The 27,231-nt window shown below is 38.6% G+C and overlaps 2 protein-coding genes across 3 annotated transcripts; both read left to right on the top strand.

Moving 5' to 3' along the window:
- The first annotated feature begins 4,341 nt into the window (after window positions 1-4,341).
- On the top strand, window positions 4,342-17,912 carry nexn (nexilin (F actin binding protein)). Of its 2 annotated transcripts, none has more exons than XM_079382580.1 (14): window positions 4,342-4,603; window positions 5,981-6,409; window positions 6,901-7,092; window positions 7,528-7,612; window positions 7,740-7,888; window positions 10,436-10,816; window positions 10,993-11,181; window positions 11,514-11,705; window positions 14,851-14,898; window positions 15,788-15,982; window positions 16,072-16,293; window positions 16,376-16,564; window positions 16,709-17,072; window positions 17,221-17,912. In XM_079382580.1, the coding sequence occupies exons 2-14, from the start codon at window positions 6,038-6,040 to the stop codon at window positions 17,232-17,234; spliced, it is 2,592 nt and encodes an 863-aa protein (XP_079238706.1). In that variant the 5' UTR covers window positions 4,342-4,603; window positions 5,981-6,037; the 3' UTR covers window positions 17,235-17,912. The 2 variants fall into 2 exon arrangements, with proteins under 2 accessions (XP_079238706.1, XP_079238707.1); XM_079382581.1 differs by having other exon boundaries at window positions 4,356-4,603; window positions 6,006-6,409.
- Window positions 17,913-18,682: 770 nt separating this feature from the next.
- mindy4 (MINDY lysine 48 deubiquitinase 4) lies at window positions 18,683-25,288 on the top strand. The gene is made up of 18 exons (XM_079382591.1): window positions 18,683-19,003; window positions 19,229-19,348; window positions 19,431-19,615; window positions 19,710-19,965; window positions 20,071-20,291; window positions 20,702-20,760; window positions 21,020-21,117; window positions 21,206-21,322; window positions 21,406-21,494; window positions 21,673-21,774; window positions 21,856-21,919; window positions 22,026-22,091; window positions 23,289-23,356; window positions 23,451-23,514; window positions 23,683-23,844; window positions 23,927-24,107; window positions 24,265-24,349; window positions 24,481-25,288. Exons 1-18 carry the CDS (start codon window positions 18,941-18,943, stop codon window positions 24,527-24,529), a joined length of 2,049 nt encoding a protein of 682 aa, XP_079238717.1. The 5' UTR covers window positions 18,683-18,940; the 3' UTR covers window positions 24,530-25,288.
- Window positions 25,289-27,231: the final 1,943 nt, after the last annotated feature.

Raw genomic sequence — 27,231 nt, forward strand, 5'->3', positions numbered from 1 at the left:
CGATGCTGTTGAGCAGGTTGAGGTGAATGCATCTGGTCGTCAGGTACTTGAAGATGACACCCCATCGCTTCTCCTGGCGACGGCCAATCTTGACCACGAAGGGCCCGAAGCAATCGGCTCCGGTGGAGAAGAAGGGGGGTTGATATAATCGCAGACGAGCTGAGGGTAAGTCAGCCATAATATGTAGAGTCGGCTTAGCTCTCCACTTCTGGCACTCTACGCACTCTCTCTGATGTCGTTTGATGGCTTGTCTGCCCCTTAGAACCCAGAAATGGCGACGTAGCTCTGCAAAGATCCTATCAGGTCCTAGATGGAGTAGATGTTCGTCGAAGTGCTTTATGATGAGTCTAGTCACCTGATGGTGGGAATCTAGAACCACTGTATGTATCTCTAAGCTATCCAATCGCCGTAGCCTACCTCCCACACAAATTAGATTAACCTCGGGGTCAAACTCAGGTGCAAGCGTGTTCAGATGGCTGGCTGCGGGCACCTGATTCCCTGACTTTAAAGCCTTGAACTCCTCTGGGAAGGAATCATTCTGACATTGGCTCAAGATGAGCGCTTCCGCATGCTTGTAATCTAAGGATTCTTTATTCGTATCTTGGGCGGCCGCCCCATGGAGAGACCGGTAGGTCGCGTCGACCCACTCCTAGACACTCCAAGAAGCGTACTGAGATGCATCAAGCATGTCTGGATTTCGATTATCTGCAACTAATCCATAGAAGACAGCTTTCCTTGTCTCTGAGGTATCCTCTCGGGCCTCTACAAGGGACTTGGCTGGCCATCGGTCTGGTGGTTTGCGGAGGAATCCTGGGCCTCGAATCCACATGTCAGAGTTCACCAGCTCCATGAGCGTCCTCCCTCTGGTAATGTCGTCCGCCAGGTTATTCAAGGAATTAACATACCGCCAAGAGTAGAGCTTGGTCAACTCTTGTATTTCCGCCACCCTCGTCCCGACGAACACTTTGTACCTACAGGACTCAGACTGGATCCAGGTGAGCACTATAGTTGAGTCGGTCCATAGCATCACTGTCTCTATGGCAATGGTTAGTTCCTGTCTGAGGAACTGAGCAAGCTGGGCGCTGGTCAGTGCTGCACACAGCTCGAGGCGTGGCATGGACAGCTTCCTCAATGTACATTCCTCCCATTTATGACTTGTGCGCCCAGCATCTTTTGCCATCCTTTATCCACTTTAGAATCTGATCAGGTGAGCACTCAGTGATTTTGCTACACTGTGACAGGTAATAATCCTGACTCCTCAACATTGAGTGCAAAACTCTGAAAGGCCTTCGCATCCCCAACTCTGATATCAGGTGAATTCAGCAGGGCTGCGATCTCGCTTTGTGCCAGTTGACGAGGCCATATTGTTGCAACGCTATCATCGCTGTCGTATAGGGCGCAGGATGATGCCGGCATGCTTGGGCAATCAACCTAACTTCCTCCAGGGGGGATAGCGCGTCAAGTCCAGTCACCTTTATTTATATAGCGCTTTTAACAATACAGATTGTGTCAAAGCACTTAACAGTATCAAATTGGAGGACAGTGTGTCAGTAATGTATAATAATAAGATTAAACACTCAATTTTCAGTTAAATGCATTTCATTGAATTCAGTGATGTCATTGTCTAGCTCAGATTACTTTAAATAGTATTTGTGATATCAAATTGACGATAATCGCTAGAAACCAAGTGTCCCGTGCCACACTGCCACACGTGCCACAAAGCTGACTGCTGAGAAACATCAATGTGGGTCGTCTGAGCTAGAAATGACTGGCCTAAATGCGGAAGCGTGACAGATGAGACTGGAACGTGGGCGATGCAGCACCACTGCTGAATGAATCACGGATGGGCTGTGATACCCTGGAGGAGCTACTGAAGGTCTAGGAAGACTGGCAGATCTGTCAATATCCAACTGATGACTCATAGAGGAACCTTCTCCATACTGCACCAGTGATAGATCACCCATGGGCAGCTGCTCCACAGTCGAGACTGGCTCGGCCTGTCCACTGAGGTTCAACAGCGCTGCTGGAGGATCCATCCTTGGTAGGTGGTACGAACTGTCGTGAGGCACGGGGTCTGGTATGAGAGACTTCGGCAAGGCTACATCATAAGCTTGCAGACGTGTGAAAAGCTGGCGTGCTCTCATCTGTGTGCAAACAGCGTGCGTCGTATCAGGGGAATGAAGCTGGCTCTGTTGCTCCATATCACCGCAGTGAATATGGCATCCGGCTCGAAGGACCAAATGAATGGGACTAATAGATCGGTAGGGGTATTGATGCTAATCCACCACGGGACTCGTGTAAGAAGTGCAACAGGAGATAGGGCACTGTTCAACTCTTTATCTGAAATATTTAAGTGTTCTCAGCAGATGGCACAATATTGACGCAATTGGATTGGATGTTGTACAATTTATGGTCACAAAGTGTTAAATGTGGTCTTTCTGAAATAAACAGAATAAAGTAAACATCAGTTTGCGTCTGCTAAATATAAATTACAGACATGTAAATAACAACCTGCTACTGAGTATACTACGTTATACATGAATCAACATGACGAGGAGAGGATTAACAGTAGCGAGCATACCATTTGAATCACTGTATCTTAAATAGAACAACATTAGAAACAATGTATGGTTCGATTACACAAGATGAATATTTAAACACAACAATGAAACAAACATCGGTGGCTTATAATCAGGAATGATTAAATAAAGTTACATTCAATCACGCGCAATAACACCTGAAGAGTGAATGAGGAGCAAGCGACTGGTGAAAGGTAAATAGCAGAAACTAACGTCAACTAGCGGCACACATGCATAATAAAAGTCCTTCCCTATAACGATACATAGGGAATTTAGAACACTGAGTCTTCCAGTACCGAAGGTGTTGCAGTCTGAAGAGAGAGAGAGAGATGCATGCTGGGTCTGAGTTCATGTTACAGATGACAGTGCTGTCCTTCAGGCTGAGAGGGTTTACAGCTCGTTATGGTTAACACTTGCTGAATGAATCATTTGAAAATATTAAAATTGACAATAATAAGCATCTAAAAATTCAAAGACCACACCCCCCAAAATGAGAAGAATGTTTTTAGCACTATTGGCTGGTGAGGTAGAGAGATGCAATCAATTACCTGTTCATACTGCGTCCAAAGTGTGTTCATAGTATTATTAGTCATTTGTAATATGAATACAATGCATGAATGCTCTGGAGGGAGGCAATGAGCCAATAGATCCCCACTGACAGGTCTGAACCACACTGTCACCACAGCAACAAGACCTGTTGTCTATTAAGTTTTTAAGTAATATTTGCATTTTGTAAAATACTCTTGTATAAATACAAGAAATTAACAAATATGCTGAAAGTGGCCATTTTTATCCACTTACCTTATTTTTTATTTTTTTTACGTAGGCTATGTTATACGCTGGAGTTCTGGAGTGGCCCATTGAGATATGGAGATATGTGGGTTATCACACACCTCTACGTGACTGTGATAAGTGGGTCAGAACTGACTGGACGAGCCACACACTCTCAAGATAAAGCCTACTGGCTCAAACGGCCAACAATAGCTTTCCATGTAAACAAGCTGATGTTTGTGTGGAAAATATGAATGAAAACAAACAAACCTGATAGATGCTTACGTAAAGTGTCTCTATAAACAAACCTACCTCCAATTTGGATGATTGGAATAAATTCAGAAAAATTTTGTTTTTTGGTTTGGCAATGAAAAAAAAAAAAAAGAATTACCATATAATTTACAGTAAATATATATTTCAATAAAACATTTTTATATTATTATATATATATTTCTTATTTAAGATATATACAGAAGTTTCTGCATGGCGCATAACATTAAATTATATTCAATTTGATCATTTTTTTCTAGATTTTGCAATTAGGGCGGTCATATATTGCATTTTATTTATAGCATAATTTTAATGTCATGCTATTGTCTATGCATTTAAAACTATATTTATATATGTATTATTAATTAATGACGTGACCTAATTTACCTGGACTATTATGGTATTTGTGTATGGTACATGTTTTAGTAGCCTATCTCAAATAAGCTGCAAAGAATAGGCTACTATTAGACATAACATTAGTAAAAAAAAAAAAATAGACAAACGTCGCCAGTGAAGCATGAAAGGTGGAATTTAACGTAAATTTTACATGATTTTTATAGTGTATACATGCAGGCTGCCATTAAAAATACATAAACTAATGAATAAGCACATTACTAAATAATAACTTGCAGGTAATTCGTGTCGTTGACAGATTGAAAATAACAATTATGGTGTTCCAACAATGAATTTTGAGTAAAAGAGCCTCAGACTCGGAGATAAGGAGACATATGCGGTGCGACAGCTGAGGCCGTCAGCCGGTGGCGCGTGTGGAATGCGGTAGATGGAGAGGGGCACGGATATTTTTATGGATAGCGCCCACCGACACCCGACTGCGCTCATTTGGCTCTCTGTCGCACGGGAAGAGAGGACTAAACCTGTGCTTGGGGATTTAGACTTGATTTTGGCATTATCAAAGTCACCGTGAACTACGGGGAAAAAAATCTTATGATTGAAGACAAAGGGAGAATATCACTCTAAAGAAGGTAGGATATTTTACGTTATCGTTTATGAAGTGTTAAGAATTTAATAAAGCCAGTGGGGTATAAAAATCCAAAGGGCAAGTCCACAGGCCGATGAGGGCCTGTGTTACATGGTCGACCTCATATCTTTACTTCACTCACCGAGAATACAGCAGACTATAGACTTTTATTTCTTATATACTTACAATTAGGCTATATATTATTTAGATCCCAAATTAATCACTAATGTTTAAGGGGGGAGGGGGGAGCTTATAAATAGAAAAACAACCACAAAAAGCTAAAGATCTTCATAGAAACTAGTGGAGAACACATTATGAGAAATTTTAATAAATGATTTTTTAGCCCATGTATAACGATACATGTATTCATTTATGATAAACACATTAAATAACAATTAAAAGGAAACATTGACATTTTTGTGACACCTTTAAATGCTTTTAAACTGAAACAAAAAAATCCTCAGTATCCACTAAAACTGAAATCTACCTTAAATTTGACGTTTACGTCGAAGTACTAATCAAGATAGTAAACAATGCACATCTTTAAGGAATGGATGTCTGTGGAAAATGCTTAGTGTACTGCATAAATTCACATCAACTGATAAAAATGAATACGCCTACTTCAATTGGAAATGTGGCGGGAAACAATGTTTAAAAATGGCAACATTGTTTGCGGGGACCATATTGTCTTCATCATCTTCTAAAATTGAGGTGTGATCAGTTGTGAGTTCTAGTCACCAGAGGAGCACCAGTTGTTTGAGATGTTGTCATATAATATGAAATATGAATAGCAAAGGACAGTGACTATGTATCAAAATTTAGATGATTACAGGTATATATTACACATGTATGTGAATCATGCCTAAAATTGTGTTTTTCTGTGCTGCATGGGTAAATGCTGCTGTTCTTCTGGGATTATTGTAGCTTGGATTCAAAGACAGAATTTAAAACTGTGCATAGCGTAAAAACACATTATTAGAATAAATAAATTAACTGTACTTTTGCACTGTAGAGACACAACACATCTTAATCATCTAAAATGTAGTCATTTAGCCAGGGGTCTCATGTGTGCCTTCTGGGTGCTGACCTCTTCTTAGACTCATATCTCCAGGTAAAAATAGCCCCAATCACATGGCCGGACCCAGACTGGGAGTTAAATTTAGGGCCCTGTATGTCCCACAAGGCTCCTGGTGGAGGTCCCACACACATCTGTTCTTTTGTAGACCACCAACTATGAAGACTCAAAGCTGACTTTAGTATATTTACCTTTTAAAAAAAGGAACAGTCTAAGAATCTGTAACATAATACAGATTACAGTTAGTCAAAAGCAGTTCCTTTGCAATGGAATCTTCTGGTCATGATGTCTTTTTCCCAATGTCAGCTTCATCTGACGTATCTTGCAACAGGCCCTGTTACAGTGTGTCTTAGAAACGACAACATGACTGAAGTGATGAGCATGGCAGATGTGTCAACAGACATGACGCATATAAACAACACAAAAAACACGAACGATGTAGCTGATGCTAATGATACAGAGAACACAATCAATGATGAAAACCATGAAGAGGAAACATGTGATGTGAGCATGTCTGAAGAAGTGGAGATAAAGAGTGCTGCAGATGAAGCAACGAAGACCAGCTTACCAGAGAAGAAAGAGCCCAAACAGGAGACAAAGACCACCGGCAGGACGAGAAAACGAGAGAGGGCTTCAAAAACAAATGAGGAAAACATCAACCAAGTGGAGAAAGATGAAGAGGAGGATGAATCACATGATTTGACAAATATGTCAGAGGTGGCACTAAAACAAGAGGTACAGTATGATTAGGCTATACAAAAATATGCTAGTAGGCTATGTAAGTAAATACATAAACATTTAAATATTTTCAAATAATTACATACCACTAAATTAATAAAAAACTAAAACATTTAAATAATTAACAGACTCAAATATAGTGTGTATTTTTGTGTGTATTATGAATAAAATTATTTTAGATAACAAAAAATATGCTACATATTTAAATATAAAATATCCAATTATAATATGAATTATATTATTTATAATCTTAATAAAATCAATACTATAGCTCAAATTATTTTATTTTATGAATGATTTTAAATTCTACAGTTTAAAGAAATGCTTTTTATGAAATTAAAAAGTAGTCAAATGTGTTTTGTGTAATTTATAATCTTTATATAATCAATACTCACCGCAAAACAAAAAGAAGAAAAAAAGAAATGAACTTTTCCATTTCTCTATTTTACTAACAATCTCTCATACCTCACTTTCTCTTTCTTCTGAAGAAACTGCTTAAAACATCTAAGCCTGTACAGAGAAGTTATGTTCCCAAGTTGGGGAAAGAAGATGTGAAGAATAAGTTTGAGGCCATGCAGAAAGCTAGAGAAGAGAGAAACCAAAAGAGAAGTCAAGAGGAGCAAAAGAAACGCAGAGAGCAGTACGTTAAAGAGAGAGAGTATGTTCGCAGGAAGCAAATGGTCAGTAGAGAAACGTGCCCATCAGCATCTTGTTTTATCACTTCATCCACTGACTGCCCCGCCACTAACAACGCACAGTAGGAGATTTTGATTTGAGGTTAATGAAGATACTGCTTGCTGGGTATGCAGTGTTTGCATAAGATTTGGCATGCATCAATACCCGATTTCAGGTATTTAAAAGGATGAACACAAACCTTATAAAAAAGCCTTTAATCAGTAAAACACCTCAGTATCTGTGATGCCTGCTTGCTGCATGCACACTCTACTGATCCCCTGCCCATGTCACGACTGATGGCCCAATCAGCATCCGCCCCTGTAGGTCATATGTGTGCCTGTTTTACAAGGATTAAGGTCTGCTTGGCTTGCTACGACCAGCATGGTTTCTGATCCAGGATAAAACAGCTAACCTCACAACAACTGTCGGATCCTCCACAGATAAAGGAACTCCTCGCCTCTAGTGATGAAGAGGAAGAGGTGAAGCCAACGAAGATAGAAAAATCATATGTTCCTAAGATTACAGGTAGGGTGAAATGAGAAAAACGGAGGGATATCAAATATTCGATTTTAGGACTGATCCAACTTAATCTTTGTAACAGCACTTTAATCCCGTTATAGACACCAACTGTCGGCTTTCTGTACATTCACAGGCAGTGTGAAGGGGAAGTTTGCAGAGATGGAGAAACAAAGGCAGGAGGAGGAGCGGAAAAGGACAGAAGAGGAGAGAAAGAAGCGTGCTGCACAGGAGGCCAAAGAGAAGGCCAAGATTCAGAAAGAGCTGGCCAAGAAAGCCGAGGAGGTGAGTCAGTGAGTCATGATAACAGGCTGTGGCTACAGGAGGATGCTTTTAATGCGACTTTGGCAGTCGGCTGCTTTATCAGGTCTACTATTAGAAAATCTCCACCAAAGTGTCTGTAATCACTCAGGTAATCCTCTGATGTAATGTAAAGCACTATTTTAAAACCTAGCAATATGGGGTGGTGATGGCGCAGTGGATAAGACACATGCCTTTGGTGTGAGAGACCCGGGTTCGAATCCACTGTGAGACACCAATGTGTCCCTGAGCAAGACACTTAACCCCCTAGTTGCTCCAGAGGCGTGCGACCTCTGACATATATAGCAATTGTAAGTCGCTTTGGATAAAAGCGTCAGCTAAATGAATAAATGCAATATATGGAAGTGAAATAAAATCATGGATTGGATTTATATTATAGTACAATGTCACATTGCAATAGCGCCCGCAGTGACCTGCAAGGTATGACATTGACATTCTGATAACCAACCAAAGTTAAACATTATTTATATAATGGATTCATAAACTATGAGTTGAATTAAATAATTTTTATCATTGTAAAATGTTATTTTATGTATTTATTCATTTTTATTTTTATTGTTTAAATATGTAAATATACATTTAGATTCACACTTTGTTCAAGTGTGATTTTGAAAAAATACTTTAAGTTTTCATTTGTAATTTATTTTAATGCAGAACCTAACATGAACTAACAATGACCAATGTCTTGTAACTGCATTTATTACTTTTATAATTTTTTTTAAAATGAGCATGTTAGTTCACAGTTCATTAACTAATGTTAACAGATACAGTGCAACTGTTAAATGTAAAATATATTTAACATTTTTATTTATTTGAAATTAACATTAAGTTTAATAAATACTGTAGAAGTATTATTCATTGTTAGGCCATGTAAATTAATGTATTAACTGAAGTTAACAAATGAAACAAAAACGTGATAGTAACAATATATACAATATATGGCTTTGCCACTGTAGGAATAAACATTACATTTTTAAATATACTAAAATAGAAAACAGGTATTTTAAATTGTAATAATATTTCACAGTTTTACTATTTTTAGTGTATTTTGATCAAATAAATGCTGTCAGGTGTGGGTGAAGGGATGAGAGTGAGGACTCACTTGCAGGAGGAAATAGGGCTTTATTAATAATAAAATAAAATCAACAAACAAAAACTACCCCGTAGGGGAAAACTGGCAGGGCAGGGGTAACTTCACACAGGGTAACATCGACGACAAACCGGCACAGGACTGCAAACACAAGGAGATTATAAAGGGAGCAAATGAGGAGGGTAACGAGTAAACACAGGTGGGGCAAATTAACCAATAATCAGGAAACGAGGTGGGTGGGGTCAAGACAATTGACATGAGAGCACATGGCACATAGAACCAAACAAGACAAGCCATGTGCTCACACAAAACAAAAACACAAGCACATGGCCAGCAAAACAAAAATCACTAGCCATGTGCAAAACAGAACATGAACACGCAGCTAATGAGGAGACTCATAAGCCGCGTGTTCACAAAAAAAAAAACATGAAAGCACACAGCCCGTGAAAAAACACAAGCTGCGTGCAACACAGAGCAAAACAAAACACGTGGCCGAACCCGAACATCGTGCCGAACAAAACACACACACACAGAGGAGCGCACGGCCCGAGCGAACTCGAAGTCGCACGCTCCCACAGCGAGAACAAACCTAGAGCGTGAGTGTCCGAACCCCGACACGAAACCAGAACAGAGCCTGAACAAGACAGGAGTGCCGGGATCCGAACACCACGCCCCAACATGAAAACGCAGACAAGAGAGCGCGCAGCTCGAGCACACTTGAAGCCACGCGCTCACCAGAAAACAAGACAAGAAGGGAGTGTCAGGGCTCCGTCACAAAACCATGAATAAACTAGACCGAAGTGACAGAACCCTGACAAATGCAGCCTTGGTGTGCATAGTAAACATTTCCAAAACATTTTTTAAAAAATCTTACCAAATTTTTGAATGGTAGTATATAACAAAAACTGAAATTATGCAAAATGTGTGCAATGATGCCCAAGTGACCTACTGTTCATTACAAAGACATGTCAGTTCACATTCAACATGGCACTGGGTGTTAAATTTAAGAAAATGCCACACTTTCTGGAGCCAGAGTTAACAAGCATGGACAACATGTGACTGCCAACTGTTTCCCACACCACTTGCAGGCCATGCTCTCTGACTGAATTAGCAATCCCATATCTCTGTCTAGTATGACACAAATGAAGGCAACTGTGCCAGAAGAATGTCTTCTGCTGTCAAGCCTTATCTGAAGCCTGTCTGGATGCTTGTCCATGACTGCAGAAATGTTGCAGGTCAAAGCAGAAAATAGAAAAAATATATATTATTTGTTATTGCATCAGATTAGACCTCACATTTGTTTCTGATTTTCAAAAAATCCTAACAAAACAGGAAGACACTTCATCATACCTTTGTAATTCCAGGGATAAAACTGTTATTTTATCTATTTGGGTGACTTCTTCACTTCTTCTTCATCACAGGAAGGTGATGACACTCTATTGGTACGAGTGGTGCCTGCAAAATCACAAAAACAACCAGGAAAGATCAAGATCAACTTTGAGGACTTGGAGAAGAACAGAGAAGAGGAACTAAAGAAGCGAACTGAGGAGGAAAAGAAGAAGAGATATGATGAAAACCGACGTTCTTTCCGAGAGGCCAAGCGTTGCTCCATGATTGAACAGGTGGATGATGCAGATTCTACTCCCAAGGAGAAGGAGCCGGTGACCCCTGGTAAACTGCATCTGACCTTTGAAGAACAGGAGAAGGAGCGACAGGAGCAGCAGAGAAAACAGGCAGAGGAGGAGGCCCGACGCAGACTGGAGGAGGAAAGAAAAGCTTTTGAAGAGGCCAAGCTGGGCATGGTGGGTATATTTCCACAACCAGTAGATATATATCAGCTTCGGTCCGGAAGCAACAGTTTTAAATATGATTTAAAACTGTTTTACAGTTTTTAAATATGATTTCAGTGTCCAAAGCGTTTTTACAGTGGGGCCACTTTATATGTATTATATGAATAAAAATAAACTATTTATCGCAGGCCCAGGATGATGAGGATACTCAGGATACAAAGGAGGAGAAGGAAGAATTCAGACCTGGTAAACTTCGTCTCAGCTTTGAAGAGCTGGAAAGACAGAGGCTGGAAGAGGAACACAAGCGAGTGGAGGAAGAAAGGAAAAGACGCATCAAAGAAGAGAGAAAGGCCTTTGCCGAGGCCAGAAAGAGCATGGTCAGTTTGTGTGCTTGTGAAACAGCACCATGGTAATATCATGTTTGTTTGTTTGTTTTTTAATGTGAACTATGGTAACCATGATATTCTTTAACTGCATACATCAGTGTGATGTTCTGATCAGGCCTACAGGCCTAAACTGCTCAATATTAGTACAAAAGGTCACAGAAACCATGTACGAAATGTCTGACTTGAAATATAACGGCAATCTACAATCAGACAGAGATAAGGGATTACTGACTTGGCATAGTCGGACATGTAAGTTGGACACCAGATCAAACTCTTGACTCCTCTTAACTCATTTTCCCCAAACCTAATATATTGATTCACAGGTTGTAAATAGTGATGATGACATCCTGCTGGCCATGATAAACTCAGATTGGGATAAACCTGGGAAGCTGGCCATCAGCTTTGAGGATTTGGAAAGACAGAGACGAGAAGAAGAGCAGAAAAGGAAAGAGGAGGAAGCCAAGCGACGTCTGGAAGAAGAGAAAATACTTTTTGCAGAAGCTCGCAAGAATATGGTAGGACCATGCATGAGATATAACTTATTTGCACATGTACAGTCCATTTGCATGCACTAATTTATGATATGAACAAAACAAATCAACAATAAAATATCCATGAATGAGCTTATATTTAACATTTTATTCAGGAAACTATACAATTACTGCTCCGCTTATTAATAATATAGCATAAGCATACATTATGCTGCATGTTTATTGTAATGCATGTAACAATTTACAATACAGTGGCAATAATATGAATTAATTAATGCTTAACTACTGCAGAGATCATCATGAGTTAATATATACAGTGGTGTGAAAAAGTGTTGGCCCCCATCCTGATTTTTTATTTTATTGCATGTTTGTCACACTTTGTTTCAGATCATCAAACAAATTTAAATATTAATCAAAGTTAACACAAGTAAACACAACATGCAGTTTTTAAATGAAGGGGTTTGTTTTATGAAGGGAAAACAAAATCCAAACGCACATGGCCCAGTGTGAAAAAGTGTTTGCCCCGTTAAAACATAACTGTGGTTTAACACACCTGAGTTCAGTTTCTCTGGCCACACCCAGGCCTGATTACTGCCACACCTGTTCGCAATCAAGAAATCACTTAAATAGGACCTGCCTGACAAAGTGAAGTAGACCAAAAGATCCTCAAAAGCTACACATCATGTTGAGATCCAAAGAAATTCAGGAACAAATGAGAAAGAAATTAATTGAGATCTATCAGTCTGGAAAAGGTTATAAAGCCATTTCTAAAGCTTTGGGACTCCAGCGAACCACAGTGAGAGCCATTATCCACAAATGGCGAAAACATGGAACAGTGGTGAACCTTCCCAGGAGTGGCCAGCTGACCAAAATTACCCCAAGAGCGCAGCGACGACTCATCCAAGAGGTCACAAAAGACCCCACAACAACATCTAAAGAACTGCAGGCCTCACTTGCCTCAGTTAAGGTCAGTGTTCATGACTCCACCATAAGAAAGAGACATTACCCATTACATCTGGCGTAAAAGTAACACAGCATTTCAGTAAAAGAACATCATACCAACAGTAAAATATGGTGGTGGTAGTGTGATGGTCTGGGGCTGTTTTGCTGCTTCAGGACCTGGAAGACTTGCTATGATAAATGGAACCATGAATTCAGCTGTCTACCAAAAAATCCTGAAGGACAATGTCCGGACATCTGTTCGTGACCTCAAGCTGAAGCGAACTTAGGTTCTGCAGCAGGACAATGATCCAAAACACACCAGCAAATCCACCTCTGAATGGATGAAGAAAAACAAAATGAAGACTTTGGAGTGGCCTAGTCAAAGTCCTGACCTGAATCCTATTGAGATGCTGTGGCATGACCTTAAAAAGGCGGTTCATACTCGAAAACCCTCCAATGTGGCTGAATTACAACAATTCTGCCAAGATGAGTGGGCCAAAATTCTTCCACAGCGCTGTAACAGTGTAATGATGGGTCTGAGGCACGGGGATCCATTTGCAGCTTTATTAATAAGACAGGGTCAAACAGGCAGGGATAATTCAACAGCGACAGGGGTGTCAGAGATAGATCAGAATCCATAAACGATAACCAGGCTTGAGTCGAGGCAGGCGGCAAACAGGGGAAGTAAACAACAGTTCAGAGATCGGGTCACAAAGGCAGGTAGCAGAGAATCACAGAGTCAGGTAACAGTCCAAGGTCGAAAACGGGAGATCAATAAACATAGACTAAACGCTCAGTGGTGTAAGCCGGGGCAATACAAGACTTCGTGAAGTGTGACTGGAGATTGCAGCTTATATGGGGAAACAGTGATGGGAAACACCTGTGCCGCAATCAGTCTCAGGTACAGGGCATTGTGGGAAATGCAGTTCAGTTAATATTCCGGTGATGGTGCCCTCCGGTGGTGTTCAGGGAGGGCCACAGAGGCCGAGTTTGTGACAAACAGACTCATTTCAAGTTATCGCAAACGCTTGATTGCAGTTGTTGCTGCTAAGGGTGGCCCAACCAGTTATTAGGTTTAGGGGGCAAGCACTTTTTCACACAGGCCCATGTGCGTTTGGATTTTGTTTTCCCTTCATAATAAAAAACTTCATTCAAAAACTGCATGTTGTGTTTACTTGTGTTATCTTTGATTAATATTTAAATTTGTTTGATGATCTGAAACATTAAAGTGTGACAAACATGCAAAAAAATCAGGAAGGGGGCCAACACTTTCTCACACCACTGTATCTCATGAAGAACTAAACCATTTATTAATAATTACTTTATCAGCAACAAATGAACATTCCATATGATTCATAGATTAAGTAATCAATAAATTGTTATTAGTTAAATGTTTCGTAATGTATTAATTCCCTAATAACATATTATATTAACTAATAGTGTAAATTCTTGTGTTAATTATTACAATGGGTTGAAGCCATGCAATTTCATCTTCCAGTTGTCTGCTTTAATTAATCATTAGCTAATGATTTGCAAAGATATCATTATGTTATGACTTTACTTGTTGAGGCACACAACTAATTCTAAATCCATAACCAAAATTAGTTAATAATTAGTAATTAGTTAATAATTCTGTGCCTCAACAAGTAAAGTCATAACATAATGATACATTTGCAAATCATTAGCTAATGATTAATTAAAGCAGACAACTGGAAGTTGAAGTACATAGCTTTGAATGACCACTGTGGTAATAAACATATGAATTGACATCATTAGTTAATATAATGTTATTAGGGAACTAATACATTATGACACATTTAACTAATAACAATTTATTTATTACTTAATCTATGAATCATATGGAATATTCATTTGTTGCTGATGCAGTAATCATTAATAAATGGTTTAGTTCTTCATGAGTTATACATTAACTCATCTGTGCATATGTTATGCATTAATTAATGCATATTTGTGCACCTGTATTGTAAAGTGTTACCATAATGCAATCTGCTCATTATATTTATATCATCTGGGCACATGTTGTCTCTCAGCTAACAACTGTTAACTGGTGTCAATTTCAATACTTCAACTTCCTTAAGGTCTCTAATTCGATCTAAAACAATTAATTCAGATGCAAATGTGAACAAATGTCCAAATCTCCAGTGTGCTCAAATGGTATACCTGCTGCAATGCTTGTCTGTTATGCTTTTCAAATTGTGTCTTTAAGAACCCTGGACTGGATCAGGATAATTTGACTGGATATGGAGATACAGAAGTAAGAAACTTTTTAAAAAAGAAACAGCTGTTCTGCTAATGTGAAGAATTGCCACAATGCATGAGATAACATTTTATTTCAACATTTACTCTCCTTATCCAGCCCTGTGCAAAGCATGTTGGGAAGGGGAAATCCACTTCCTAGTTACACAAGTAAAATCATTTATGTACTCTCAACTAAAATGAATTAAGTAATTGGCTGTAAAGAATTGTGTTGGATTAACTTCACTTACATAAGTAAATTGAACAAGCATCAAATGTTATTTATGGCCTACTTAATTGTAACATGTTCCTTCAAAATGAAAATATTTAGTTGAGCCAAAACACAACTGTTTCAAGTCAGTTTAACACAATGCAGTTGTTGAAATGGGAAACAACACAATGGTGTTAAATGAAAATGATTTTTAAAATAAACAGAATCATTTTTCTGTTTTGAGTAGTTGTACAGAACAGAATTAGGGGTCCAGACCTTCAATTGATCCTATGTGAGTTTTTGATTTTCACAGTAACAAGTCAAAAACTGTGATTATTGTATATAATTTTGCACTATACTTATTATAATTCAACTTTCTGTGGGATGTGGATCAAATTCAAATTCCAGCTTATGAACTAAAGTCAATTCTTCAGTACTGAATTTTGCACAACCTTGTAAAGTAATATAATTTTATATACCTAGCATTTAGAAATATATTGATGATGTTTGATTACCTGTGAACTTATTTCGATTATAATTTTAGCACGTTTAGTTATTTTCAGTCAGACATAAGAAAAAGGATAACAGCCGGTAACACAGGAAAACCCTCGTTGCCTGCACAAGTTGCATAAAACATATGTTCATATGCAATTAAATATCAGTAGCTGATGAGATATTTGTCCCGTTCTTGTGACAGGTGCAGGATAATGATGAAACTCTGGTGAGGACAGAATCACAGGAAGCAATGCACCCAGGGAAACTAGAAATCAACTTTGAGGAGATGCTGAAAATGAAAGAGGAGGCCGAGCGAAAACGCAAGGAGGAGGCCAAACGCCAAAAAATGGAGATGGAGAAGAAAGAGTTTGAACAGTTGCGACAAGAGATGGGCGAGGTCAGCTTCACATGCCAATAAAATTATCATTACACTTATAATTTCTATACGCTACACTTATTTACATATGTTTTGTGGGTCTGATTCAGGATGAGATCAATGAAAGCTCTGAGGTGGTGAGCACTGAGTACGAAGAACTAACAAATCTGAAGCGAACCGGCTCCATCCAGGCCAAAAGCCTGAAATCTAAGTTTGAGAAGATCAAGCAGCTCACAGAGGAGGAGATCCAGAAGAAGATCGAGGAAGAACGAGCAAGAAGGAAAGAAATTGATGAGAAAATCAAGGAGAGAGAGGCAGAGCGCTGTCAGGAGGTAAAAGAACAAGGGAATTTCTCACATTTTCATTCCTGTTTAAGAGCATTGAAATGAGGAATTTTGCTCATTTCTTTCACAGGATGAAGATGAGGATAAAACAACTCCAGCTAAAGCAGAGGACGTCCCGTTCAGACAGAAAGTGGACATGCGTGCGCGATTTGAACAAATGGCCAAGGCCAGAGAAGAAGAGCAAAAGAGGAAGATCGAAGAACAGAAGTTACAAAGGATGCAATTTGAACAACAGGAAATTGACGCTGCTCTTCAAAAAGTAAACCTCTCATGGGCTGCTTTGTTTAAGAGCTAAATGGTGGACCGACCTCAGCACTAATGCATGGCAGAGCTGCATGCGTGTGATTTCTGTTGCTTTGCTGTTTTTTCTGAGTGTGAAACACTTTGTTATGTGTCTTGTCAGAAAAGGGAAGAAGAGGAGGAGGAAGAGAGTAGCATCATTAACGGCTCTGCTGCCTACGAGGATGAAGAGGACCACGCCAGGTCGGGTGCTCCGTGGTTTAAAAAGCCCCTAAAGAACCAGTCGGTGGTTGACGCAGAGCCTGTGCGGTTCACAGTGAAGATCACAGGAGAACCCAAACCAGAGGTCACCTGGTGGTTTGAAGGTGAGCTGCTGCCGGACTCTGAAGACTACCAGTACATTGAGAGAGGGGAGACCTACTGCTTGTACTTGCCGGAAACGTTCCCAGAGGATGAAGGAGAGTACATGTGTAAAGCCGTCAACAGCCGAGGAACTGCCGCCAGCACCTGCATTCTCACGATTGAAAGTAAGCCGCTCTCCGTCTCCACTAACCACCTGCATGCTGAGATTTCTCATGGCATCTCTAACCTCGAACGGATCGCACGCTCCGCTTCCACTCGGTTCTTCTTCTTGTTAATCTGTGTCTCTCTGTCTCCTTGTCTTTCTCTTTTCAGCTGAGGACTACTGATGCTCTCCTTCTCTGGAACTTTCCCAGAATTTTATTATTTGTTTTATAAAAGTTCATTTCTGAAGGTAGGGCCAAAAACCAAGGAGTTTTTTTTTTTTTTTTGCCATTCCTCCTGAAGACATGCTCAATGATGAAGTGCAATCTGTTGTTTATATTAGATGCAGCACTCACGGTTAACAAAACAACAACAACAACAACAACAACAAAAATCCATATTTGGGATGAATTTGTGCCAAAAACACAGATACTGTTCCCATGATCTTCTAGCATAAATACATAGCATAGCTGAAAAAGAAATCCAGTTGATTAAATCCAGTTGAGTATGTACAAAATACAGCCACCATGTCACAGAGGAAGGATTTCATACCCATGTAACTGAATGAATGAGATGTTACTTGAGAGTTTGATTCAGTATCTGTAAAGGGGCTGTGGTTGCATTTTCTTTGTTAAATTCCTATAAGCACCTCTGTTCAGACTCATGTTTTCTTTCCACATTTTGATCTGAGTATTTAAAGATTTGAATAAAAATGTACACATGGATCTTTCATAACCCCAGGTGTTTCTATGTTAAAGTGCATTGAGTAAATTAAATGTATGGACAGTGTATGTAGGTTAGCAAAAGATTTTAGGCAGAATATTTGTGTAATGTACAAAATTATAATAAAATTCATGAAACTGAAGTGATGTTGTCTGTTTTATGAACAAACACCTTTGTTTATGGTACTTTTCTCTGAAATAGTCATTAGTTAGAGACGAGGCCTGATGGATTCATCCGATTACAGTTTAAAATAAAAATTTAAATTCATGATTGTTTGTAAATGTTATTTTTTTTGTTATTACATAATGCAAATTGGTTTAAAACAATGTTTCTCAAGCTTGACAAAAATATTTAGGCTCTAAATGTCAGAACAACAGCCAAAACATAAATAAAAATAGAAAAGCTCTGGTTTAAGTGCCATTTTGCAATAGACAAAGCTGATTGTATTATGAAACGTATCCCTTGGCAAATAATGTTTCCTCTCTCATAACAGACCACTCTTCTCAACCAGCTCAAATGGACATAGATTGGATTTTCAGTGAACAAACAAGACTCATTGGAGACTTTTCTGTTAGACATTTTCAGTGTCATAAATTTGACCATATCTGACACAACTTTCCTTTTGCTACTTTGATTATCTTCCGACTAAATAGATCAGCTTTAAGATGGAGATAGGCCACCTTGCTGGTTTATTATTTTAAATTATTAATATAATATACAGCAGTCCTCTCCACACTTGCCACCTAAACAGAATATTCTCCAACCAGAATACTACAAAATTGTATTTTGTACTCACTTTTGCCAACACAAACGCGTCAAATCTATTTTCTTCTTAGCAAAACAGTAGTACATGTTGCATCCGTAGGGAGGCGCAGCTGTGTTATTAATCCACGCACTGTCAACTACGTCTGCTGGTAACTATAGCAACAAGGCAAAAAGCTAGACCGCTAGTTAGCAAGCCTCTGCTGCTATCCTTACCTCATTTATCCCCAGTCAGTTCATAAAACATTAAAATACCATGCTGAAGATGCAGTAACGGCGTGTAGATGGAAATATGACCTATGCCGACCAACAGTATTCGATGTGTGTGTGAAGTTTGGGGCTGTTTACATCGAACTAGCCAACTTGCTACCTTGTTCCCATATTTACCGCTGTGTTATTCTGATACATGATGGGCAAAGATGTTGAGGAAGTCTCCGCGTCTCTAGTACGGGAATATCTCAGTCGAAAGGTGGGTGACAGATCAGTTTCATTCAGTTTATTCTATTTGGAAGACTTGTACACATGGTGGCACACATGCTAACTATCCTCTACCACTCAAAGCATCATTTAAAGTGATCTTTAAACATCATTTACTTAGCATGATATACATATAGTGTGTTTTAAAGGTAGATTTCTTTAAATTTGTTTATTCTTTGAGAGATTGCCCTGGTTGGATGATGAAATGTACTTGCAGGGCCTGAAGAAAACCATAGCTTGTATGGATGAAGAGCTTCCACGATCTAATTCAAGCATTAATAACAGATCAGATCTGCGCAGAATACTTCACCTTGAGGGCCTTTACAAAAAGAATAAGGTATCAAAGTAATCAACATCTGTACTTTAAATATCAAGAATGTTGAAAAAGCAGAGAGGTCATAAAATGCCCTTGTGTTTAGGCTGAAGAACATCCCTTGAAGTCAATGTTGGAGATGATTGTGAAGGACAGAATGAGTGAAGGAGGCAAAACCAAAGGACGCCGACATGGTGACAATCAAACCACATCCAGTTCTTCCATAGACACGACTGGGGATTTTAAGAGAGAGGAAGATTGTATGGAAAATCTGTTGTGTGACAGTCCAAGGTATTTATTTATTTTATACAAATCCAGTGTGTTCATTTGTTTGAGACTTTCAAGACTTTCTGTTGATAATAAGAAACAATCATCTTTTATACAGGTTATCTGAAAGCAGTGTGTCACAAGTTAATGTGCCCTCCCAAACGTCTTCTGAAAAGCTGCGCAAGAGCTTTGCTGTTCAACCTGAAAGTGAGAGAAGTATGCACTGTTTATTGTCTAGCCAGGATAGTCTCTTAACAGTATCAAAAGAGGGATTTCCCTCTGAGAAAAAGGTTGTAGACACTGACAGCCAGAAGAACAGAAGTGGCAGGATAAGACGGGGCATTATGGCGGGTCCCATTGCCAGCTCCTCGCAGGTGATGAATGTTGATTAATTAAGTTAATATTAATTTGTTAATAGCTATTTGTTTAACTTTATTTAGTAAGATTTAGTAAGCACTGCATTGCTTAATTTTCTTTAGGAAAGTAACAGGAGGCGTCCAGCTCAAAAGGCACCAACATCTGCTATAGCAACTCTGGAGGACTGTAGAGAAGCAGCAAACTGGACAAATGGTGTCAATACTACAAATAGCACGTCTATCCCATCAGCCCCTCTTGAAGAGAGCAGCATGTTTTCTAATTTACATACAGGAATCATAGACCGTAGTAGACATGAGAGGACGTCAGATGTTAAACATCGCTTGTAAGTTTGTTTGAATATGCCCAGTACTTAACCTGTGTCTCGGAAACCTACTCTACATATTTTACGTAAACTTTAATTTGAAAAATTTATTTGAAAAAATGTCAAAATCTTTTTATTTTTGAGGCATTAAAGCAGTTATATTAGTTTAAACTGTAGAGGTGAAAGGTGGGAATGATTATAGGGGCCCATAGGTCCAGGGGGACCAACAAAACAAAGCAGTTTACAATTAGGGCCCAGAATTCCTATCCACAACCTTGAATGTAGGTATGAATTAAATATGAGTGAAATGCCTTATACGTAAAACAGTATGGCTCTAAGACTATGAAATTTGGGATGGTAAAAAGAGGTATTTATTCTCAGCTGCAATATGTCAAGTGTGTGATTATTAACTTTTATTGTTTCCTCTCCAGAAAGAATTCGGCACCCAGCCCAAAACTGGATGAACTCCATGTGTTGGAAATGGTTTTGGGTAGTGTACCTAAAATCTTCAACAGATTACATTTTGTATCATAGCCAATAGACTAGCAGCTGTTGTATTGCTTTAAAATAAATGAAGTGCAGTTTTTGTCCACATTAAATACTTGTGCAGCTGCCAACTTTTAATATTTATTTTACTAATCCTATCATTTTGAAATCAGTGCAACTAAAATGTGCTTTAAAACAATCCGTTTTTCAAAATTCTATTGTTTTGAGACTCTTCCGATTCTTTTCTTTTTTTAATTTTACAGATGATATAGAGAATGAGGAGAGCCTGTGTGATGTTTCTAGAACATCCATGCCAGAAATTAGTTTGGACAAGACTCCCATGGACCAGATGACTGCCACTGTAAGTGCATCATTTTAACTTCCTCAAACCATTATTTGTGATATCAGGCCAGTCTGAAATGATATCTGTGCTCTCGTGTCTAACTCAGGCTCTGAAGGAGATCATCTTTGGTTCTTCTATGGCTTGTTTCACTGAGGAGTGGAAACAACAGAATTTGACCTTTTCAGATACTCCTGGTTTGAAGTATGGGATTGTACAAAAGAAGGTACAGTATTCCAGACAACCTCAAGATTTACTTTTGGTGTGTAAACCTTTGCGTCATTAGATCTTCTGGGATTGTTTTATCAGGGAGGACCGTGTGGAGTCCTTGCAGCAGTTCAAGCTTGTGTTCTACAGAAGCTTCTGTTTGAAGACTCGAGCAATGACTCATTGGATGAGTGCGTATGAACATCAGTCATATTTTTGCTTATTTTTCTGTTGAAAGATTCGATATAATTTTTATCATCACTATAATATAATTTTCATAGCTCTTATTGATCTCAGATATATTTGCTTTTTATACAAAAACCATTTGTATTTCATTGACGTCTCAATTTTGTTTTTAAATGTCACCAGGAGACTGGAAGTATCGAATGTTTTAAGGACAAAATGTCTGTCTCGGGCTTTGGCTGACATACTATGGAGAGCGGGGAATATGAAGAGTGCCACAGTCACAATGTAAGTGTCACACACAGAATTATCACTTCTATTTACAAACCCATTGTTCATTTCTCAACTGTAAAGGACCTGCCCCCACAGAAACACAGGAAGAAGTCTGTTCACCCCGATTGGACGCTACAAATCAGATGGTATTCTGGAAATGGTAAGGTCATTCTTGGACCCTTAAATTGTCTTCTAATTGCTTCTTAATGTTTTGATGACTACATATTTCTCTTTTGTTAATCGATTTTTTTTCATATTCCACATAGATAACGTACGTCACTGTGGAGACCTTAGACGATCTTGCTTTAGTCCTTGAGCAGCATGTTAGACAGGTAAGTCTGCACTTAAATCCCTCATGACACATCCCGTACACGTGATTTCTATTACTTGTAGAATATATATTCTCAGAAAGGTATGAAAATATATTGTAAGTTTCATTATGTACAATACTGTTAAGTATTTATTTATTTTATATATATATATATATGTATGTAGTGTTACTATTATTGCTTATAATATAATTGTTATTTATGTTTGTAATGTTTAAATGTCAAGTCAAGTCAAGTCTGCTTTATTGTCAATTCTTCCACATGTACGGCGCATACATACAGAGAATTGAAATTGCGTTACTCTCAGACCCTTGGTGCATACAGTTAACATTTAAAACACTGACAGTAGACGTTCAAATACAGATAAATACAGTTAAAACATATGTACATACAACTATACAGATATACAAATGAGGACATTGTATTGGCTGTATCAGTCAATGTATTGGCTGTATCAATTGGCTGTATCAGTCAATGCTGGATGAGGTAGTGATCAGTCCAATGCTGCACAAGTGACAGGTGCTGGTCACAGTATTTAAGTGGGTGGGGGGGGGGTGGAAGGTCCTGGGGATGTGGGGAGCTGGGGGGGGGGGTCGTAGTATCAGTGTTCAGTGTTGTATGGGGTAAAAGAGTGGAGGGGGGGCAAGGACGGGAGGGAGTTCAGCTTCCTGACAGCCTGATGTATGAAGCTGTCCTTCAGTCTGCTGGTCCTCGCCTGGAGACTCCGCAGTCTCCTCCCTGATGGCAGCAGACTGAAGAAGCTGTGTGTCGGGTGGGTGGGATCACCTGCAATGCAGAGGGCTTTGCGGGTGAGACGGGTGCTGTAAATGTCCTGGAGGGAGGGGAGAGAGACACCAACGATGTTCTCAGCTATGCGTTGAAGTGACTTGCGGCAGGATGCGTTGCAAGCTCCATACCACACAGTGATGCAGCTAGTTTGGATGCTCTCGATGGTGCCTCTGTTGAAGGTGCACATGATGGGGGCCGGGGCTCTGGCTCTTCTAAGTTTGCGGAGGAAGTAGAGACGCTGCTGTGCTTTCTTGGCCAGTGCTACAGTGTTGTTAGTGATGTGCAATCAAGATTTGTATTTGAGCACATCAATGATATTCTTGAAGCATTTTAAGTCACATATCACCTGTTTAATAGCTCTTAATGTGATTGATGATGGCAATTAGTAGCAGTTTTCTTTCTTCCTTTTAGTTTGAGTCTGGTCCCTTTGGCTGTATCCTGCTTACCGTCTCTGCCATTCTTTCCAGAACTATTGCCATGTGAGTTTCCACCTCTTTAACTCCGTGCAGACTGTTTACTTTCATTTATTCACAGCGCTAATTAATTTTAATTTTTTAATTTTTTGTGATTTAGTATACAAAGTGATATGGATGTGCCAACTTCCACCCTCATTGGAGCTCATGGCTACTGCACACAGGTTTGCCATATTAACACTTACACTTATCCTGATAAACATATGAAAGCATATTTGATTTTTCTCCTATTGGACACAGTGTTGTTTGATTTTTGTACAGCTCCAGCGTGTACAGTGTTCTGATAAGATCAAGTCATTAATTCTTATATTTTCCCTTTCATTTTTCTTAAGGAATTGGTAAATCTTTTGCTTTGTGGACAGGCAGTTTCAAACGTCTTTGATGATGAAATGAAGCTTGATTCCGGAAATGGAAATTTTACACTTCTGAAGGGAATTAAAGCACGTTGCAATATTGGGCTGTTGTCTTTATTTGAGCACTATAATATATGTAAGGTAATAAGGCTTCAAACACTCAAAACATATATTTAGATATTATATCCAAATTTCTTATATCCAGAGTCCTCTTTTTTTAAAGGTTGGATCGCACCTGAAAACTCCCAAGTTTCCAGTTTGGGTAGTGTGCAGTGAGAGTCATTTCAGTGTGCTCTTTTGCCCCTCTGAAGACCTGGCAACCGATCACTGCAAAGAGGAAGAGTTTGACTTGTACTATTATGATGGGCTGGCCAACCAGCAGGAACCAATTAGATTAACAGTCTGTGAGTCTCACACACACACACAAAAAAAACACTGGTTGTATTATCCGTAGGATTTGAGAAAAACTAAATAAACACAACCTTTGCACACTTGCTTTGTAATTAGGGTTTATTATAAATCAATATTAAAATGCCTTGTGTGTTTTGTGTCTCTGAACAGATCCACATTCTGCTGCTGGTGCTGCTCAGACTGACAGTGCGGACAGTGATCTCATTCCTCCACTGGACCTCTGCATCAGGACGAAGTAAGTCTTTTATGTCATCAGTGCTTAGAAGCGTATCTCTCTTGCTTAACAGAATGTTTTCAGTAACATGTAATTTTGATATTGTGAAATACAAACGTGGTGATTATTAATGCTTCAAATATGTCTTACAGATGGAGAAATGCAGTGGTCAGCTGGAATAACACAGATCCCATTCTTTGATAATGCACGTAAAGGAGATTTTTATTTGACCTCCATATGATTTTATCTGGCCTTAAACAAATTTCAATTAGGTTTTATATTTAAAAATGCATGCGTTTAGTATTTATTTTGTCTTTATAGTATTTTCATCAGTCTGCTTGCCCCTCTTGCTTGTGTATACTTTATATTTATGTCTCTCATAGTGTCACATTGACAGTATGGCATTAGGAACTGTTATGCTTTGACAGACTTTTTCTGCCTTATTCAAATCATGATTAAATTATCAGAGAGAATAACTTGGGATTTGTAAATAATTGGCATTGTTCACTCTCTAGTAATTAAAGGGATAGTCCACGCGAAAATTACAATTCAGTCATTGTTTACTCACCCTCGTATACCGTTCCAAACCTATCTATATGACTTTTTCTTCTGAGGAACACGAAAGAAGATATTTTGAAGAATGTTGGTAACCAGTTTGAATGACCATTAAATTATGGACAAAAAAAGACATTTCTAAAAATGTCTTGTATGTTCAACTTAAGAAATTAATAGAGTTTTTGGAATGACATGAGTGAATTTTCAAATTTTGGTGAACTATCCCATTTACTGTGTGCGATTTCTAACTAGGATATACAGTGTCATTTTGTGCAAAGAATGCTTTTGTTGCAGTCTGTCCCAAAAGGGAGGAACCCTTGCATGGTGAAGACTCTTTGGCTTACTAAAATGTCACAAGAAATGCATTTCAAATATTAAATCTTCTTTGAACTGGATCAATGAGTTATGCCAATGTCTCTTAAGAGCTCTCTTCATTCTGTTTATGGCATTAGAGGACAGTTTACTCTCAATGTTTGATCATTTATTATTTCTGGTGTAGTATTTCTGTCCTAGTAATGTTATCATCTTATGACTATAATTAGTCATTTTAATTTAGAAGTACAATTTGTAATTAATAGTGACATAGTATTGTAAACATGCTTTATATAAGAAAGCAACTGACTTAAAATGTTACCGTTCTATGAAATAATCACAGCCCTAAAGCAACAAATTGAACTAAGCAATACTCATTTGTGCACATGTAAAAGAACAAAGTATAGAACATTAATAGCATTAGTTGATCAACTCTATAACCCCTTTACAAGATGTTTGCTTGATCATTAATCATATTTTAAGTCGATACAAAAACAGTCTTCGTGATACAACACAGAAGGTTTAACTGCAAACCTGCAAAAACAGATTGAAGCAGTTGATGACTCACGAAATGTGTTAATATGGCACACATAACTGAGCACATAACGTCCACCTCTGCCACCAAAATAGGGCTGAATAGCTATGCATTTTGGGAAGTAGTTCTGGTTGAACCTTACACACCAGTGGTCACTCAGGGTCTCATAGTTGGATAATAGTCAACAACTGCAGCTGAGTTTAGAGCCTGAACTAAGAGCTGATTATGTGATGCTATATTGCACGTATGCCTGGAATTTGAGATAGGCTTACAGCATAGTGGAACTCTTGGACTGATAACACCAATGTAAACAAATAGTGCGTTGTTTTTCCACCAATCAAGTGTTTATTGCAACACAAACATCCCAGATCTTATAAACAGACATGCATTTTAAGGAAGTATTTCCTGGCAAAAGTATATCATACTTTTACAACATCTGACTCTGATCACTAACTCATTCACTTTGATCTGTCTTTTGCCTTCCACACAGCTAAATTGCATCACTCCACACAAACATATCGCTGTGCTGTGGAACTTTCAACGATTCCATCCCACAGCTGAAAGTGCAAATATATTTTCACTTACAAATAAAACTCATAAACGGCCATGTCTGAAGGTCCGATTTATTGTCCTTACTAACTAACAGCTAAATGTAAATCAGTAACACTGAATTGTGTGTGTGTGTGTGTGTGTGTATCACAGTACTCAAACTGTCCTCAAGGTGCCTCTGTTGTGTCATGAATCCAATTTCAATCACAACAAATGTTCGTATGGAAAGTAAAAGCATTTTTCTTTAAAAATAATTAGAATCAGAAGTGATTTGTGTGACAATGACAGTTCATGTTCACTTTCTTTTCTCTATACTTTTTATTTTTGTGCTCAACTGCAACAGCAACGTTCATAATCCTTACAGACTGACATCTCAGACAATGGTCCCGATGTTATCATATGTGAGTCTCCTATCTGAGGCTCCCAATCATTTTATAAGGGCCATCTGGTGTTTTATTTTTAGGGCCCTGATAATGGAACAATTTCCACCCACACATGGTGATGTCATAAATACAGAAAGTATCGGTCATTAACCCACCATGGGGATATATTACTCAATTGACATAATCTAGAAGCAGTAAGGAATCTAGTTAGCCCTTGTGCTGTTTTGACGTTGCTTCCTGTCAATGGTAGACTCGATATTATGTGTTCTTCTTTTATCAGTTGTTGTCATTTAAGAGCGTTTTTTGCTCTATGTACATTTTATTATTTGAATTTACTTTTTAGAGGGCATACATCAACCTTATTTTTAATTCAAAAGCAAGGTGCGGCTATTTGTAAGCTGAATGTGCGCAAGACTTCCGGTGTCATCAGTTTCCAGTTATTTTAGCTGAAAAAAATACAGTCCGGTATGGTGCTTGTTTTTGATATTGATGTGCAAAGTAATTTTTTTTTTATTATATTATGTATCATTTTTTAAAAAACATGGTTTTACTACAGTTATATTGTAGTA

Source organism: Barbus barbus (assembly GCF_936440315.1).
Source record: "Barbus barbus genome assembly, chromosome: 28".
NCBI classification, from domain to species: domain Eukaryota; kingdom Metazoa; phylum Chordata; class Actinopteri; order Cypriniformes; family Cyprinidae; genus Barbus; species Barbus barbus.

Bases quoted from the DNA above. Each gene is read 5' to 3' on its own strand.
- nexn (XM_079382580.1), top strand. From the start codon at position 6,038: ATGACTGAAGTGATGAGCATGGCAGATGTGTCAACAGACATGACGCAT. The intron at 6,410-6,900 runs GTACAGTATGAT...TTTCTTCTGAAG, and splicing joins AGGTGGCACTAAAACAAGAG to AAACTGCTTAAAACATCTAA. The intron at 7,093-7,527 runs GTCAGTAGAGAA...GATCCTCCACAG, and splicing joins ATGTTCGCAGGAAGCAAATG to ATAAAGGAACTCCTCGCCTC.
- mindy4 (XM_079382591.1), top strand. From the start codon at position 18,941: ATGATGGGCAAAGATGTTGAGGAAGTCTCCGCGTCTCTAGTACGGGAA. The intron at 19,349-19,430 runs GTATCAAAGTAA...CCTTGTGTTTAG, and splicing joins GCCTTTACAAAAAGAATAAG to GCTGAAGAACATCCCTTGAA. The intron at 21,118-21,205 runs GTAAGTGCATCA...TGTCTAACTCAG, and splicing joins TGGACCAGATGACTGCCACT to GCTCTGAAGGAGATCATCTT.